Here is a 16,317-nt window from a genome sequence, read left to right on the forward strand (position 1 = left end):
AGCCGAGGCAAGGCCTGACCAATGTGGCAATGCGGGTCTTACGCAATACTGCCCATATAACAGTCGGCAGCGTCTAGCGCTCATGAATTCAGAATTCCCCTCAGGGCCCTGATTCTTCTATACCGACAGCAGCCTTGCTTGCAAGGCGGGAACCTCCAGGTTATAGAACCTGATAAATGTAGACGGCGAGGCCCAACCCGCCGCCATACATATATCCTGCAAGGAGATCCCAGTAGACCACGCCCACGATGAGGCAACGCCTCTTGTGGAGTGTGCTCTGACGCCCAACGGGCACTGAAGGCCCCTGGAAGCGTAAGCTAACGCTATGGCGTCAACTATCCATCTGGATAGAGTCTGTCTCGAAACAGCCATTCCTTTGGAACGTCCACCGAATGAGACAAATAGCTGCTCCGTCTGCCTAAAGGCAGCAGAGCGAGACACATAAGCTCTTAAAACCCTGACAGGGCAAAGAAGACTCGAGTCTCCATCCTCCCCTGACACCGGCAGGGCGGACAGGGCAATAACCTGAGCCCGAAACGGTGTGTTGAGGGATTTCGGCACATAACCGTGCCTAGGTTTGAGTATGACCCTTGAGTCATTGGGCCCAAACTCCAAGCACGACTGGCTCACCGAGAGCGCGTGCAAATCACCCACACGCTTCACAGAAGCGAGAGCCAACAAGAATACTGTCTTGAACGACAGATGCTGAAGGCTAACCGATTGGATAGGCTCAAAAGGGGGACCCTTCAAGGCCTCCAAAACCGCCGCGAGGTCCCACATAGGGACTGACAGAGGCCTGGGAGGATTCAGCCTCCTAGCTCCTCTGAGGAACCGGATGACTAAATCGTTCCTTCCTATTGACTGACCGGACGCCGTTTCAGAAAACGCCGCGATGGCCGCCACATAAACTTTGAGCGTGGATGGGGCTCTGCCCTTATCCAACAGCTCCTGTAGGAAGGAGAGGACCTCCGTCACCTCACAACTAAGGGGTGAATAACCTCGAGCTGTGCACCAGCTGGAGAACACCGACCACTTCGAGGCATACAGACGTCGTGTCGACGGAGCTCTAGCCTGAGTGATGGTATTTAGCACTCCCACTGCGAGATCAGCGGGTAACCGTTGAGTGCCCATACGTGGAGGGACCACAACTCCGGTTGAGGGTGCCAAATCGAGCCCCTGGCCTGCGAGAGGAGATCTCTCCTCAACGGTACCGGCCATGGGGCGACATCCGCTAATTGCATCAAATCTGGGAACCATGGTTGGTTCTTCCAAAGAGGTGCCACAAGCAGTATTGAACATCTCGTTTCTCTCACCCGTTCTATCACCTGCGGAAGGAGGGAGACGGGAGGGAACGCATAAAGCGGGCAGCACGGCCATTTCCGTGACAGCGCGCTTTCGTTCTTGGAAAAGAATGCGGGGCAGTGAGCGTTTTCGTGGGACGCAAAGAGGTCCACCTCCGCCTTGCCAAATCTCTCCCACAACAGCCGAACTGTTTGCGGGTGTAGAGACCATTCGCCCGTAGGGACATTGCCTCTGGACAGCCTGTCTGGACCCAAATTCTGCAGTCCAGGCACATGCACCGCTCTCAGCGAGCGCACGTTGCGCTGAGCCCAAATCAGGAGGCGTTCCGTCAGCCTGTACAGGTTTCGGGACCCGAGACCGCCCTGGCGATTTATGTAGGACACCACGGACATGTTGTCCGAATGGACTACGACGTGGTGATCCTTGATATGGGGACAAAAGCGCGTCAGCGCATTCTCCACTGCCAGCATTTCCAGGCAGTTGATATGATGGAGCTTTTCCCGTTCTGACCATAGGCCAAAGGACGGTCTGCCTTCGAGCAGCGCTCCCCATCCCGAAGTGGAGGCGTCCGTCGACACCATTTTCACACTCGGGGAAGTCCCCAGGCTTACACCTGATCGGTACCAGCCGTTCGCTGTCCAAGGTGCTAGAGCCGCAACGCAGCTCTGATCGACCTTGAAATGCAGCCGGCCAGACGCCCACGCTCTGCGCGGCACCCGAGCCTTCAGCCAGAACTGCAGGGGGCGCATGCGGAGCAGGCCCAGCCGCAGAACCGGAGATGCTGAGGCCATGAGACCCAGCATCCTTTGACAGTGTTTGAGCGACACAGTCGCGCCGCAGCGGAAAGAACTCGCTGCGCGCTGAATGCCCATCGTGCGCTGTGGTGACAGTCGCGCCGTCATGGAACACGAGTCCAGAACTATACCCAGAAACAGGATCGTCTGACTGGGGTTCAGCGAACTCTTCGCCCAATTGACACTGAGGCCGAGCTTCTCGAGGTGATCGAGTAAAACAGCCCTGTGGTTCACGAGCTCCACTCGTGATTGGGCCAGAACTAGCCAGTCGTCCAAATAATTCAGCACTCGTATGCCTCTGAGTCTGAGAGGAGCGAGCGCTGCATCCATGCACCTCGTAAACGTACGAGGAGCTACGGACAAGCCGAATGGCAGGACTGCAAACTGGTATGCCTGGCCCTCGAAGGCGAATCTCAAAAACCGCCTGTGGTTTGACGCTATCTGTATTTGAAAATACGCGTCCTTCAGATCTATTGACATAAACCAGTCCCCTCCGCGAATCTGCGCGAGGAGCTTCCTGGTCGTGAGCATTTTGAAACTGCGTTTCATCAATGCCTTGTTCAGCTGCCTTAGATCCAGTATGGGCCTGAGACCCCCGTCTCTCTTGGGCACCAGAAAGTATCTGCTGTACAGCCCCCCCTCGCTTTGGGCTTGAGACACAGGCTCTACAGCCCCTTTGCTCAACAGTTTCGATATTTCGGCCCGAAGTATGTGTGCTACTTCTGTTTTGACCGTAGTTTCGACGCGCGCTGAGAAGCGCGGTGGGCGTCGAGAAAACTGTAGCGAGTAGCCTCTCTTTATAATGCCTAGCACCCAATCCGAAACCCCTGGAAGCGCTGACCATGCATTCGCATGAATGGCTAAGGGCTGGATGTGACACGCGCTCCGTTGACTGGGCAACGGCGGCGCTCGAGTGTGCTGCGCATCTGAGGCGGGGAGCGCGCTGATCACAGCGGGCAGATCGCTCATCCTCGACCCCGTTCCGGCGCTTAACCGACTGGAGGGAGGCTGAGCGGGTCCCGTGGGACTCAATATATCTGCGAGTAACCGTGGGTTGCATGTGTGCACTTTTACCACTTCCAACTCGCCGTCTGCCTGTGCAGAATGTACGTGCACGGGCCTCGTTTTTACAGAAGCCCCGCGCCGTAAGTGACATAGTGTATGTGGGCACTGGGAAGTGGGCACGTTTACTATGCGGCGCGCTCGACCGATCTGTGTCGATCTTATGTGCGCCCGCCCTGTGTGCAGGGCTGTGCTTACATGTGGGGATGGGCACTGGGTAGTGGGCATCGTCACTGCATTTAAAGCACCATCGGCCGTGGCCGGACGAGCGTGCACGGGTTTCGTTTTTACAGAAACCGCATGACGCGTGTGACATAGTAATTGTGGGCACTGAGGGGTGGGCACGTTTACTATGTAGTGTGCGCGACCGACTTGAGTCGACATTATGAGCGCAGGCCCTGTGTGTAGGGCTGTGCTTACATGTGGAGATGGGCACTGAGGAGTGGGCATCGTCACAACATTTATAGCACCATCGGCCGTGGCCGGGACACCAGAAAAAACGCTGTTTTTGTGAAACATCTGGGTAGCCGTGATAACGGCTTTTGTGTGCAGGCAAGCGGGCACTCGTGCAGGCTTGCTCATTGCAGAAAACACTGAGGCAGTCGCAACTCTTGGAACTGCAACAGCGGCGCGCTTGGGTGAGAGCTCGGCCGCAGCGGAACTCGAACACCGGCGCTTTCCCAGCAGTGCTAGGATGCTTTCGGGGCTTCAGGCTTCACCGCAATCCTCTGCCGCGGCTCCCGCGGCGCGGGGCGACGGCTCGAAGAGCGAGAACGGGGTCCCGAGCTGCGTTGCTGACGCTGTCGTGATGGCGCAGCAGGAGGCGGTGGGCGTGACTGAGAGCTCTGTGGGGCCGGTCTAGAGCGGCTAGCTGCAGAACTGGAGCGCTTCGGCAAGAAGTGCTTGAACGCCTGTGAAGCTTTCTGGTCCTCGGCGAATCTCTCCACAAACTCGTTGACGGAAGATCCAAAGAGGCCGGTAGGAGTTAGCGGAGCGTCAAGAAACGCAGCGCGCTCAGACTCCTTGATGTCAGAAAGCGTCAGCCACAAATGCCTCTCAGCCACCGTAGCGGAAGCCATAACCCGTCCCATGGCCTGTGCAGCGGACTTAGCAGCGCGGAGGGAGAGATCCGAAGCACTCCTCAGATCCGCGAGACAGATCGCTTCAGGTCCCATCTCATCCAGCTTGCGGAGAAGATCGCCCTGGAAAATCTGTAGCGTCGCCATGGTGTGTAACGCAGACGCAGCCTGCCCAGCAGCAGAGAATATCCGTGTGAGCAGCGATGACGTCATGCGGCAGGCTTTGGATGGCAACGCCGCCTTAGTCCGCCGTCCAGCAGAGGGCGGGCAAAGGTGCGCTGCTATAGCCTGTTCCACCGGCGGAAGTGACAGGTAGCCTCTGTTCTTAGCACCGTCCAGTGTGGAGAATGCTGGCGAAACAGATGAGCGGATTCTCGCCGAGAATGGAGCGTCCCAAGCCTTCGCCACTTCTTCGTGAAGCTCAGGAAGAAAAGGGGCGTGTTTTGAGCTTGAGGAAGAGCGCTCATCCGGAAGATAGCTACCATCCAGCCGGGAACGTGAAGGGGGCGCTGGTGCAGACCACTCGAGGCCGAGGCTCGCCGCGGCCAACGAGAGTACACGCATCAGCTCCTTATCGATATCCCCCCGTCTGCTGGGCCTCTGAGCAGCTGGCGCGAGATCCACGGAGCTCGTCCAACCCTCACTGCCCGAAGCCAGCAGAGAGCACGTGTCTTCTTCCTCCGACGCGGGCCTGAGATCCACTTCCTCCGATGACGCGTCGGCAAGCAGCGGACACTGAGCATCGGGAAGCGATGCAGGGGAGACCGGCGAAGCGGAGGGAACCGGCGAGCTCGGCCGAGCTGGAGGCGGTTCTGGTAGGCGCTGCGAGCGGCGCTTCTTACGGCGCTGCGGCGCAGCGGATGATGCAGGCTTCGAGAAGTATGCCAGGCGAGTCCTCAGAGTCACCATAGGCATCAGCTCGCAATGAGGACATCCTCCATCAGCGAGCGCGAGCGCTGCATGGTCTTCACCCAGACAGGAGACGCAGATGACATGACGATCTCCTTCGCTGAGCGGGGTTCTGCACGAGCCGCATGAAGGCATCTTTAAAAAGACGCAGCTCTTTTGTGAACGTGCGTCGCAGGGCGAACACACACACAGATTATGACAGAACAAGGATTATAAAGGATATGGGCGCCGGATAGCGCAGCAGGAACGGCAGTGGAAGGCGGCGGTGCCAGCGGCTTCAGGGTGGCTCGTCCTGCTGATGTGCTCTTCCAGACGGCGCTTGCTTCCTCGTGATCCAGCGATGCGTGAGCTTCGCTGAAGAGATGAAAAATCAGGTGAGTCAGCCTTTTCGAGCTCCTTTTATAGGTTGGGCCACACCCGTTTCGGCGGGAAGTGGCAAGAAGGGCGCGAAGCGCCCTTATTGGTCTGATGTTGCATCAGCCTGCGCTCGATAGGCTGTGCAGTTGCCGCAGAACAAGCCAGTGAGCGAGCGAGCCGTCTCGCCTATGGCTGTGTACTGCTGCAAATGCGTTTTACAAAAATACAAAATTAAGGATAATTTTTTGCTTCAGTATTTCGTGAAAAGAGACTTTTCCCGTAGCGTCTTAGCTAAGACGCAGTACGAGAGAGCTCTCGTAAGAGAACTAATGTTCAGAAGTCAAGGGTCAGGATCACAACTAAAGAGAACACTAATCTCTGCAATGGTAATGTCAAATGAAACAATTAAATGTCATCATCTAAATAGTTGTAACTCTTAATAAGACCTTCTGTAGTCATCTGACAGAAATAAAGTAAGTCTGGTTAGTAATGAGTGAAGCTGGTAAAGCTGTTTGATGATTGTTTAATCTTCAGTTGATTTCATCCAAGGCTGTGGCTGAAGTCTTGTTTCTCTTTTCTTCAGTGATTCTGTTTGTTAACAGCAGCTGTTCATCAGTGACTGAATTCACTCATTAGTGTTCATTCTCCCTGTCAGGTGGACTATATTAGTAAACTCATGTAGGGAATACTGAATGAGGGACTAGGATGTGATTTGAAACACAGTCTCTGAGTGTTGACTTTGAACGCTGTTAATTCATGATAAATAGCAGCAGGCTACTTTCTTGAAAATGACTAATATTACCCAGAATGCATTCTTTGAATGATAAACGGCATGTTACTGTCAAAATTTGGCTGTTTTTTTACAGCGATTTCTAACAGTTTACAGTCATGATGGTTTGAGAAGGGTAAATTGACCATAAAGATTGATGAGAAGCATGAGATTAATTTTCTCTCTCTTTTAGGCACTGGGTTAATCTGGATGGATGATGTTGCTTGTGCTGGTACTGAAGACTCTATTCACCAGTGTAAATTCTCAGGATGGGGAAAAACCAACTGCGGTCACGTAGAAGATGCAGGCGTGACCTGTAACATATAGCCTGTTTCAAGTCTTCAATATCCTGTAAAATGGACAGTTAAGATGTAAATGTGGATTATTTGCAGGCTCTGTGGAAGCCGTGTCTGTGTCCTTATTATGAACCAATCTGTGGCAGAGTAACATATCAGCCACAGGCTCAAATCCTACCTGCAAAGAACTACTACCCAAATACTTCAGCCATATCCATCAGATGGGGGAAGAATATTCCACATGCGTTTGCATGTGCGTGCGTGCGTGAGTGCTCTATGCTGTTGCTTTTTTGTAGATTTTTTTATCTTTAAACAAAAACCTAGTTGCAGTTTATGTTGTTTATAGATATATGCATTTAACTTTCCAAAGAGATTTATGGACACGCACTAGTATATTTTTTATAACTTTTAACTCATAAGGATTTAAAATAGTAATGTAGTTCCAAATGTGCCTAAAACATCAATCATAACAGACATGTCATGTCATGGCATGGTCAGCAATTGTATACCTCAGTTAATGGTGAGGACCAATTACAGTCAGTATTAATTGTTCATTCGCTTCATTATAACACTAAAATATCAGTATTGGTTCATCTTTAACCAGTACATTTTTTTTTACTTAATTTAGTGTTGAATAGCATTATCCAATGCGAATAATGCGAATGATTCAATAAAATATATATTCTAAATATCATTTATCAAATAGTGATTAATTGCAACATGCAATATATACTATGGCCTTTGAATGTTTAACAAAATAATTGTAAATATGTTATATTTAACTTAAAGATGACTATTTGGATTTTCTAGTGGACACTTTAACCACAAGTTATCAAACAAGACATAGATTTGACACATTTGATAGATGTGCAGTATTATTTATATAATATTAATTATGTGTTATATTATCCTAAAGAAATGGTGGTTTACTTTGCATCGGAGCATTAAAAGTGGTAGCCTTTTTTAGTGAGCTACACTATATGAAGTAGTGTAAAAGATGACGTCCAAGTTGGGTCATGGTTGGACGTCCAAATAGTGAAGCTAGTTTGGACGCCTAATAGATGTTCAGAAATGGTCATGGACCGATGGACCTGATATATCCGACGTCTTTCCGACGTCCAATGTTTGGTGGAATATGCAAAATGTAAATTTTCTCACATATTAGTCCTGTATTTTAATTTATATTTTAAAATTCCTTTAATAAAACATGTATTTTTATCACGCACTATTTTGTTATTCGTTACCTGTCCTTTATTTTGACAGTTAACTTTTTTGGGAAAAGATATTTGTCTGTACACTGATTAAGAAATTATGAATCGTAAATCGTGAGGCACTGTATAATTTTGCTCCCATTATTTTGACTTAATTAAATCAAGAAACAAATAAATTAAACATGCAAGATATAATTAATCCTTGAAACTCAAAATAATGAACTGATTGATAAAACATCCTCAAGTTTAAATTCAAGTTCTCTCATTATAATCAACAAAATGCACACAAAGTAAAAAAGCGCTTCATTAATTGACAACTTCAGTGATTTTAAAGGGATTCCTTCTTTACTTGTCTTTATATAACTTAAGTAAAGGAAAAATAAATAAATAAATTGCAGCCCACATTTAAATGCTGGTGTGTATCATATGTCTTAAAATCTCACAGTGCAAGAATTGCGAGGTGCGTGTGATGCTGAGTGCATGCGCAGCATTTATACTTATTTGTCTACATATTTTATCTTCATTACAAATCTTTTTTGGTTATTTTTGATTATTGCATGTAAAAAAAATTATTTACTTTGTAATGCATATGCAAAATGTGAATTATTATTCATATTCATATTCAAGTGTTTGTGCATGAGAAATATATCTACATAAAGCTACTTTTGTCTGCTTATAAATTAATCAATTCAAAACGAAATAATTATGTAATCTGTGAAGGCTGCTTTTCTCTCTAAAGGCGCATACAGTATACTGTGGAGATGAGAGGCAGCACTGTGAATTTCATCTTGCAGCCGACAGAATGTTTTTTTTATTAATAAATAATTAAAATGTCGCAGAATATATTAAGGCTTGATTATAGATGTAAATTTAATCTAAACCTGCGATTAGTTGAATAATGACAAATTTCTCTTACTTGGGGGGGAGACCTATTAAATACCCTCAAGACATCTCTGTTAAAGTTTTTAAAGTATTTTATACACGTTTGCATAAATTCTGCTTTCAAAATGGTCCGTAATGGAGAGATGCCTTAACACGGATTTTTCCTAAATGGTAAATGGTAAATGGACTGCATTTATATAGCGCTTTCAACAGACCACATGGCCATCCAAAGCGCTTTACAATTTTGCCTCACATTCACCCATTCACACACACATTCACACACCGACTGCGGTGTCTGCCATTCAAGGCGCCATCCAGCTCATCGGGAGCAGCTGGGGTTAGGTGTCTTGCTCAAGGACACCTCGACACTTGGTCAGGTGGAGCCGGGGATTGAACCACCAACCTTCCGGTTTGTAGACAACCTACATGAACCACTGAGCCACTGCCGCCCCGCCCCTGATTTTTCCTCTGAAACACAAAAGCTAAAATTGAAATAAAATGTATGTTTTATGTTTTGAGAGTGGCCAACCCTTCACTCCAGATATTGTTGCTTCTGGCTTGTGCATTGTAAATCACATAAAGTCTACAGAATATATTATCAGGTCTGTAACGCATGTGTATTTCCTAAATATAAAATAGCCTATAAAACAGATCATAGACGGATACTTTACTGATGTCTAGACTCTGTTTGGGATTTAGAAAAACATAAAGAGATGGTTCAAAATAATGGTGATGAATAAGCTACATTCTGTGAGAATTTATATTTTACACTCTAAAAATATTGTATGGACGCAACAAATAAAATTTACAGTTTGCATCATTTATTTATTTATTTTTGAGTTAAGGCAACTTCCTCTGAAATTAAGTTATAATAGGCTAACTAATCAACTTTATTGCGCTATACAGTAGTCAGCTTTTGAAGTAGATCAAAACCTTTTTTCAAAGTTGTCCTAAAACCAAAAAGACTTGGCATTTGTCCTAAACCTTTTCTGCAAGTTTGAAACCCTCATAAGACACTGTCCATATGAAAGAGCAAGAAATTCACAACCCCCAAAAGCTATACAGATCTATACCAAACACCAACCTCTTTAAGACCAAGCGGAATCCTCCGCCAGCTGCTCCCGCTTCATAGCGAGCGTGACTCGCGCTAACTGATGCAGCTTCACCATCCGCATGTTTTGATTTTACAAAATCAGTTTGAGCCGAATATAACATGAGCCCAACATTTAGCAAGTCAGGAAAACATTCAGTCCACCTAAAGGAAGACGAATTTCATTGTAAGTTAATTCTGTTAAATAGAGAGTAAAGAAAACACTAGTGTAGGCTATCCTTAAACTTGGATGTCATTTTATTGAATTACAAATCCAAACACCAGGAGCAGTCTACACTCTCTAAGAGTTCTTTCATTGAAAAGTATGCTTTTTATTTATTCACAGGCTATATGGTTGAAATAATATTTTACTTCAAAACTTTAAGTGCCATTGTTTAAAAACATGCTTTATTGACTGTTGCATAGACCTTCAGTTATTATGCTTTAAAATTTTAAAATTTAAAATATGCATTTCTAATTTCACAGTATTTTCACCTCCTAAATTACTATCTCAATTCTATAATGGTAAAATTTACTCAGGCCGATGGTATTTTTTTTTATGACAATATTATTATTACCATTATCATAATTTTTTTTAGAATAATTGTAATACATTGTAAAACATAAATGGGTGAAGCAAAACAAATATGATAACTTTTTAACTGCAGGCAGATGTAGGCCTATATTATTGTACATTACAAATATTTGGATCGTCCCTTATTCTGTACCTTATTTTCTTAACCTGTTAGCCAGCACCCCCCATTATGGGACTCACAGCTGAAAGTGCTCTACCTAACTTTTTCCTAACAATTTACTACTTCAGTGTGTTACAAACATAATTTTGGTGTCTTTGGAAAGAAGACCCTTTGGGCTTTACTTTTTATCAACCAGATATGATAATGCTCAAAAATATTAAAAGTTATAGACACTGAAGTGCATTGAATTTTTTTTACCACACTTAAATTTTTTATATATATATATAAAAATACATTAAATGAGTCCTGGAGCAATCTAGAAAAGTAATGGGTTGAAAGCCACATGTCTCATGAGTTTCTATTTAAAATCTGAATAAGATATCATGAAAAATGAGACTCCTGCAAATATTTTTATGAGACTATGATAAGACCCATCACCCACCCAAAATACAAAAATATATTTCCCAATAGTATTGAAGGCTTCTACAAACTATTTAGTCAGTAAACATACCACTGCATAGTTTTTTTTAATTATAAAACACTAGACAGAAACTTAGACATCATATAAGTGATTTATTTGAGCACTAGAAAAATACAATAAGAATAATTTGAGTAAGAAAAATATAAATGTATTTGCTCATAAAGCTTCAGTCCATGACCTTCTTCAGGCATATAATTCTACTATTAGACGAAATGTACGCCCCCGGCTACATGATCAGTCTATAGACAGGATAGCACAGAGTGAATCGTATGCACAAGTCTGCGCACATCCAGACTCATTTGAATTCATACAGGTTTCAGATTTTGCAGTCAGATTCATTTCTTTCATAGCTGTGTATACTTATATTTGAAGAGATTACAAAGCAAATAATGTGTTCATAAACTCATGTATTCTTATAACTAAATTCTTCTTCTTATATATTCCTATATATTATAGGGGAAGAAAACCACTCACGGATATACATTTAACAACAGAATTAATGTAAGACATGGTCATCCAGAAAAAGAGCTTCTAAGTCTTTGATGTTTGAAATAAAACAGTGGCTCTTTATTTGTGACTTTCCAGTAATAATCTGGAAGGATTTGAAGGAAAAGGGAATTCAAGGAAGAGAATAGTGGAACTGTTCTACTCAAGACAAATACTCCAGACATATGATCAAAGTGTTTTATTTTTTATTTTATGTTTTAGCTTCAGGCATACTCTCTCTAAACCAGGGATGAAGTGTGAAGAATCAGAGGCACTGAACAGCACTGCTATATTTCTTTGGTTCTTCATGCTCATATATAATTACACGTTGTTGCAAATTAGCTTCTAAAATATTAATAATTAATGTATATTATATTTAATATATTTAATATTTATATTTATATTTAATAATTAAGATAATTCTAACTCATTTTTAACCCATTGGGCAGTGAACACAGTGTAATTTGTTTATTAAATCTGAGAAATGTTAATTTCTGTGGTATGGGAAATAAATTTCTTACTATATAGCTCTACTCAAATTGGGGACTTCATAGTAGAAGAAGAGTAAAGAATACAATAATAGTGGTTATAAAAGTTAGGGAAGTATTTGATCTTTGATTTCATCTTCAGTGACCTCTCTTAGAATTCAGCATTCTTGATCTTTTAAAGTGAAGTGTCATACAGCCAAGTATGGTGACCCATACTCAGAATTCAAGCTCTGCATTTAACCCATCCAAAGTAACTCCTAGACCATGACTTCCCCACGAAATCGTGAAGTGACAATTTCAGATTGAGTGAGCCAGTGAGGAGTTATACTTTCGGAGGGAATGTTTATGATCCTTGTCTTCTAGCGGGGTGTGTTACATAAGAAGAACCTTTAAGATTCTTATAATACTAATGTTTCACAGAGTTACAGTTACATGCCTGTGTATGTATATATATATATATATATATATATATATATATATATATATATATATACATATATATATATATATATATATATATATATATATATACACACAGACATGTAACTGTAACTCTGTATATATATGTAGTGATGAGCAGCTGCTTAACAAGCAGAATCACTAAAGAAAAGAGAAACACAAGAACTGCAACTCACTGCCACAGCCTTGGATGAAATAAACTGAAGAAGAAAAAAAAGAATTGTGGTCAAGGTTTGCTTTTCAAGGTAGTCTCTTGACCCTTTTACTAAATCGAAGTAATTTGCTTCTAAGCAAAATTGCAAAATTGTTCCACAACAAATGTTTGAGCTTTGCTGAATCAAAATTTGAAGTAGCAACTTAGTTTACTCTTTCTGTCTGTAACTCATGAACATCATTGAGTGATCTCTCTTTGGTTTATTGTCTGACATTCAGCTGTTCCTGATCTGCAAATAAAAGTCCTACTAAAACAGTGTCATAATGCTTCGATATTGAAAATCAATATCATTGTCTGGCCTAAATATACGCTAGAGACGGTACCCCCACCCTGAGTCTCTCTGAGCCCTCAATTCAAGACGCCCTGATCAACCTGACCATCATCCCATTCCCTCGACCCCTTCATCCTCTTTCTACTCTTCCCCAGTTCCTTAGTTTGTTTGTGGCGTGGTCCTAGCTTGTGAAATATATATATAAAATTATTCCATGAAAATATCAGGGCTGTATTGTGCTTGTGTTCTGCATTTTCACATGGCAGATTGTGCAAATCTTAAACTCATACTTGTAAAAAGTTATTTTGATTGTAATCAGGCCAGCTGCTGATGACTATCTGATCTCTCTGCTTCTCAGCACTACGTGCATTGTTAAAGAGCTAACACAGAGCCCAACTAAAGCAAACACTGATCTCCACTGATTTTAACCAATAAAACATCAACATCTGATCCTCTGTAATTCTCAATAACAGCAGGTGTTCATTACTCCTGCAAAATCATCATTTAAAATCAAATGCCTGCTTTCCTCTTTTACATCACCTCAGTGTTGCCAAATGGGTTACTAACACTGATTTTACAGTTTGCTTTTTATGTCCATTGGTTGAAGTGACCCCAGTAACATGATATTTATCCCCTGGAATGTGATTTGAACTGGAAAACCCCCCTTAAAATGCAATTTGGCTAGATTTGAGAAGCAATTGGGTGTTTTTTTTTTTGCAAAAACCTGTCAACCCTGCATCACATATATATACACACATACACACACAAGTCCGGTGAGAGAGATCAAAGTCAATAGTTGTGGAACTTGGCTGTCAAGGCTATTTTATTCACTTAAACATCTGATGAAGTAATTTTTTTCTCTTTAATACAAATGATGCCAATGTATTTTCTGATGGGTCTGCTATGTTAGCAATAATAATGTTACCTGCTTGAAGGATAGTAATGTCTACAATGGACAACAGATTGAAGTAGTCTAATTTGGCATGGCCTCCCTGCTACACTAATAGTAGTGAGGCTTTCCTTTGTGTATACTTATCCTTACCAATACAATTTCCCTTTCAAAAATTTGCTGAATTGCATTCAGAAATTGTATGTTTATATCAGAATATTGTTTGTGAATCATTATGGAGGAATTCAAACAGCTGGACAGCCTTTGCATTATAGGGGTGGTTCCAGTAGAGAGAGATTTAACCATTGAGCAAAGACTGCCAACCACCAGGGCCAAGCCAGGGGCCACCTTAAAATCAAGTTATTTATATATTTAAACATTAATGCTAAATAATATATTCCAGAATATCAAACACTGATGGCAAAACAAATTAATCAATCTCTCAACAGTTTCAACACAATTCCCTTTCCCAAACTCCATCTAAACTGGTGAAATTAGTAATGAGAGAAACAAGGCTTAGTAGCGCTCACAGCCTTGCAAAATGATTCACTGTTTCAAAGTGCTGAAAACCCCACAGGCTGGCGCCACCTGCTGACAAAATGGTGTAAACTAAACGAAAACTCAATCCAAACATGTATAATTACACCTTTTACAAACCAATTGCAAATGTGATTATGAAAGAAATAATGAAATACCAGTAAATGTAAGGTTTGTTAAACTTGACTTTCTTTTATTAATGAACAGTGCTGGTTTTGTGTGTTATTAGGCAAGGGTTGGTAAACTAGGTCAATCAGAAGTTATTAAATATCATTCTCCTTTTTCTGTTATGCATGCAATAAGTATCAAAATTCATTAAATTAATTAAAACTACATAATTAAGCTGATTTAAGATCAGTTTGCTTTAATTTGTCTCTTGACTCTTTTAAGAATTACAATAAACATTAGTGCCCCATTGAATTAAAAGCTTGAGATCGCAAATTAGCTTATACTTTCTGATTATAAAGCATTTGAATGAACATTATGAAGGTGTCTCTCTTTGGTTTGTTGTCTTATATTTAGCTATTACTGAACTATGAAAAATCGTATTAAACAAGTAACACTTTAATGCTTAAATATTGGGGGGAAAAAGAAGACCCATATCAGCTCAGACTTAAACGTGAATACTTATCATGCGATTCTCAACAGTGGTGAAAATTATCATTCATTCATTCAGTGCATGATGGGAGTTTTTACTATAGCGTTACCAAGCATGCACTGTAGCAAGCATTTTGTGGATGGTCATATTAATGAAAAAAAAAGTTATCTAAAAGTTATCGAAAAAAAAGTATCTCAATGCTACTTTAACACTTTGTAGTGCGGAAACACATGAACACTGAGCAGTGTATGGACTTTGCTGTATACTATTACATGCGTAAAACTTACCGGTTTAATTCATGTATGACTGAAGCATATGAATCACATTTAATTTAACGATTTCTTATGTTAAAACTATGTAATCAAAATGGATGGAAAATTGTTATGTAATTGAATTACATAAAGTGCAAATTTAGAATTTCTTTTTTGACTGTTACAAGTCTCAGTTAGCTTAACACATTACACATAGCAAGTGCTTTTTACATAAAATAATAAATAAAAAGGAAACTGATAAAACAGAAAAATAATATAATAGAGCAAGCTAGTGTTAGAGGTCGTTTTTGCTTTTGCTAATTGAATAAAAAAAGAAAAGAAAACCGATAGAATACAAAAAGATTAGAAAGCTAGTTGTTTTTTTTTTTTTTAAGCAATGGGATTAGATCATTTTAACTGTAAAAGAAAACCTGTGTAATAATTATGCATACCTGAATATAAGGATTTTTCACTTCCAGCCTTCATGGACAATTATATATAATGATTAAGGGTCATTCTTCAACTGGGGTAGCAAATGAGAGGCAGAATTTGTAAAAACGCTTGTTTTTTAAAATTTTATTTATGCTTTTGAACTGTAATGTAAGCAAAAACAGAAAAATACTAGACGAAAAGAAATATATATATATATATATATATATATATATATTAGGGGTGTAACGGTATGTGTATTCGTACCGGACCATTTCGGTACAGGGCTTTCGGTACGGTGCACGTGTGTACCGAATGACAATGCAATATTTTGTGCGCGGAACAGAAGTACATTTTCGTGTTTCCAAACGAACATGTTAAGTGGCGGAAGTCTCCGCGTTCAGCGCAAATCCCACCCTGCAGCTGATTCTAAGCCGGTGACACACTGGATGCGTGGCGTCTCTGCTGCGTGTCAGGAACGTGGCGGCTGCCTTGCGTTTTCTGTGTCACACCAGATGCGTGCCTGACGCGGCGCTGGCGCGCTGCTGCTGCTGTAGGTGACATACGCTACAATACCTTGCATGGCAAACTATTGTTAATAAGTGCCTCAGCTTGATCATTGATCATTAATCATCACTAATGTTTAAATCATGTTTTGATGTTACAGGGACTGATGAACACACACTTGTTCTCATCCACTGATGAAGACTTCTTCACTAGAAACCATAATGCTGCAATCAAAGGGCTTGAGTAAGTGAACATGAAAAT

General features: G+C 42.3%; 1 protein-coding gene across 3 annotated transcripts in view; it reads left to right on the forward strand.

Moving 5' to 3' along the window:
• The window catches only part of scara5 (scavenger receptor class A, member 5 (putative)), a 189,506-nt gene extending 182,232 nt beyond the window's left edge, over positions 1-7,274 (forward strand). For all 3 annotated transcript variants that reach the window (XM_059513342.1, XM_059513344.1, XM_059513343.1), the window contains one exon: positions 6,466-7,274. In XM_059513342.1, the coding sequence (XP_059369325.1) occupies positions 6,466-6,599 (134 nt within the window). In that variant the 3' untranslated portion in view covers positions 6,600-7,274. The remainder of the gene's footprint in view (positions 1-6,465) is intronic.
• Positions 7,275-16,317: the final 9,043 nt, after the last annotated feature.

Source organism: Carassius carassius, chromosome 27 (genome assembly GCF_963082965.1).
Source record: "Carassius carassius chromosome 27, fCarCar2.1, whole genome shotgun sequence".
Taxonomy (NCBI): Eukaryota; Metazoa; Chordata; class Actinopteri; order Cypriniformes; family Cyprinidae; genus Carassius; species Carassius carassius.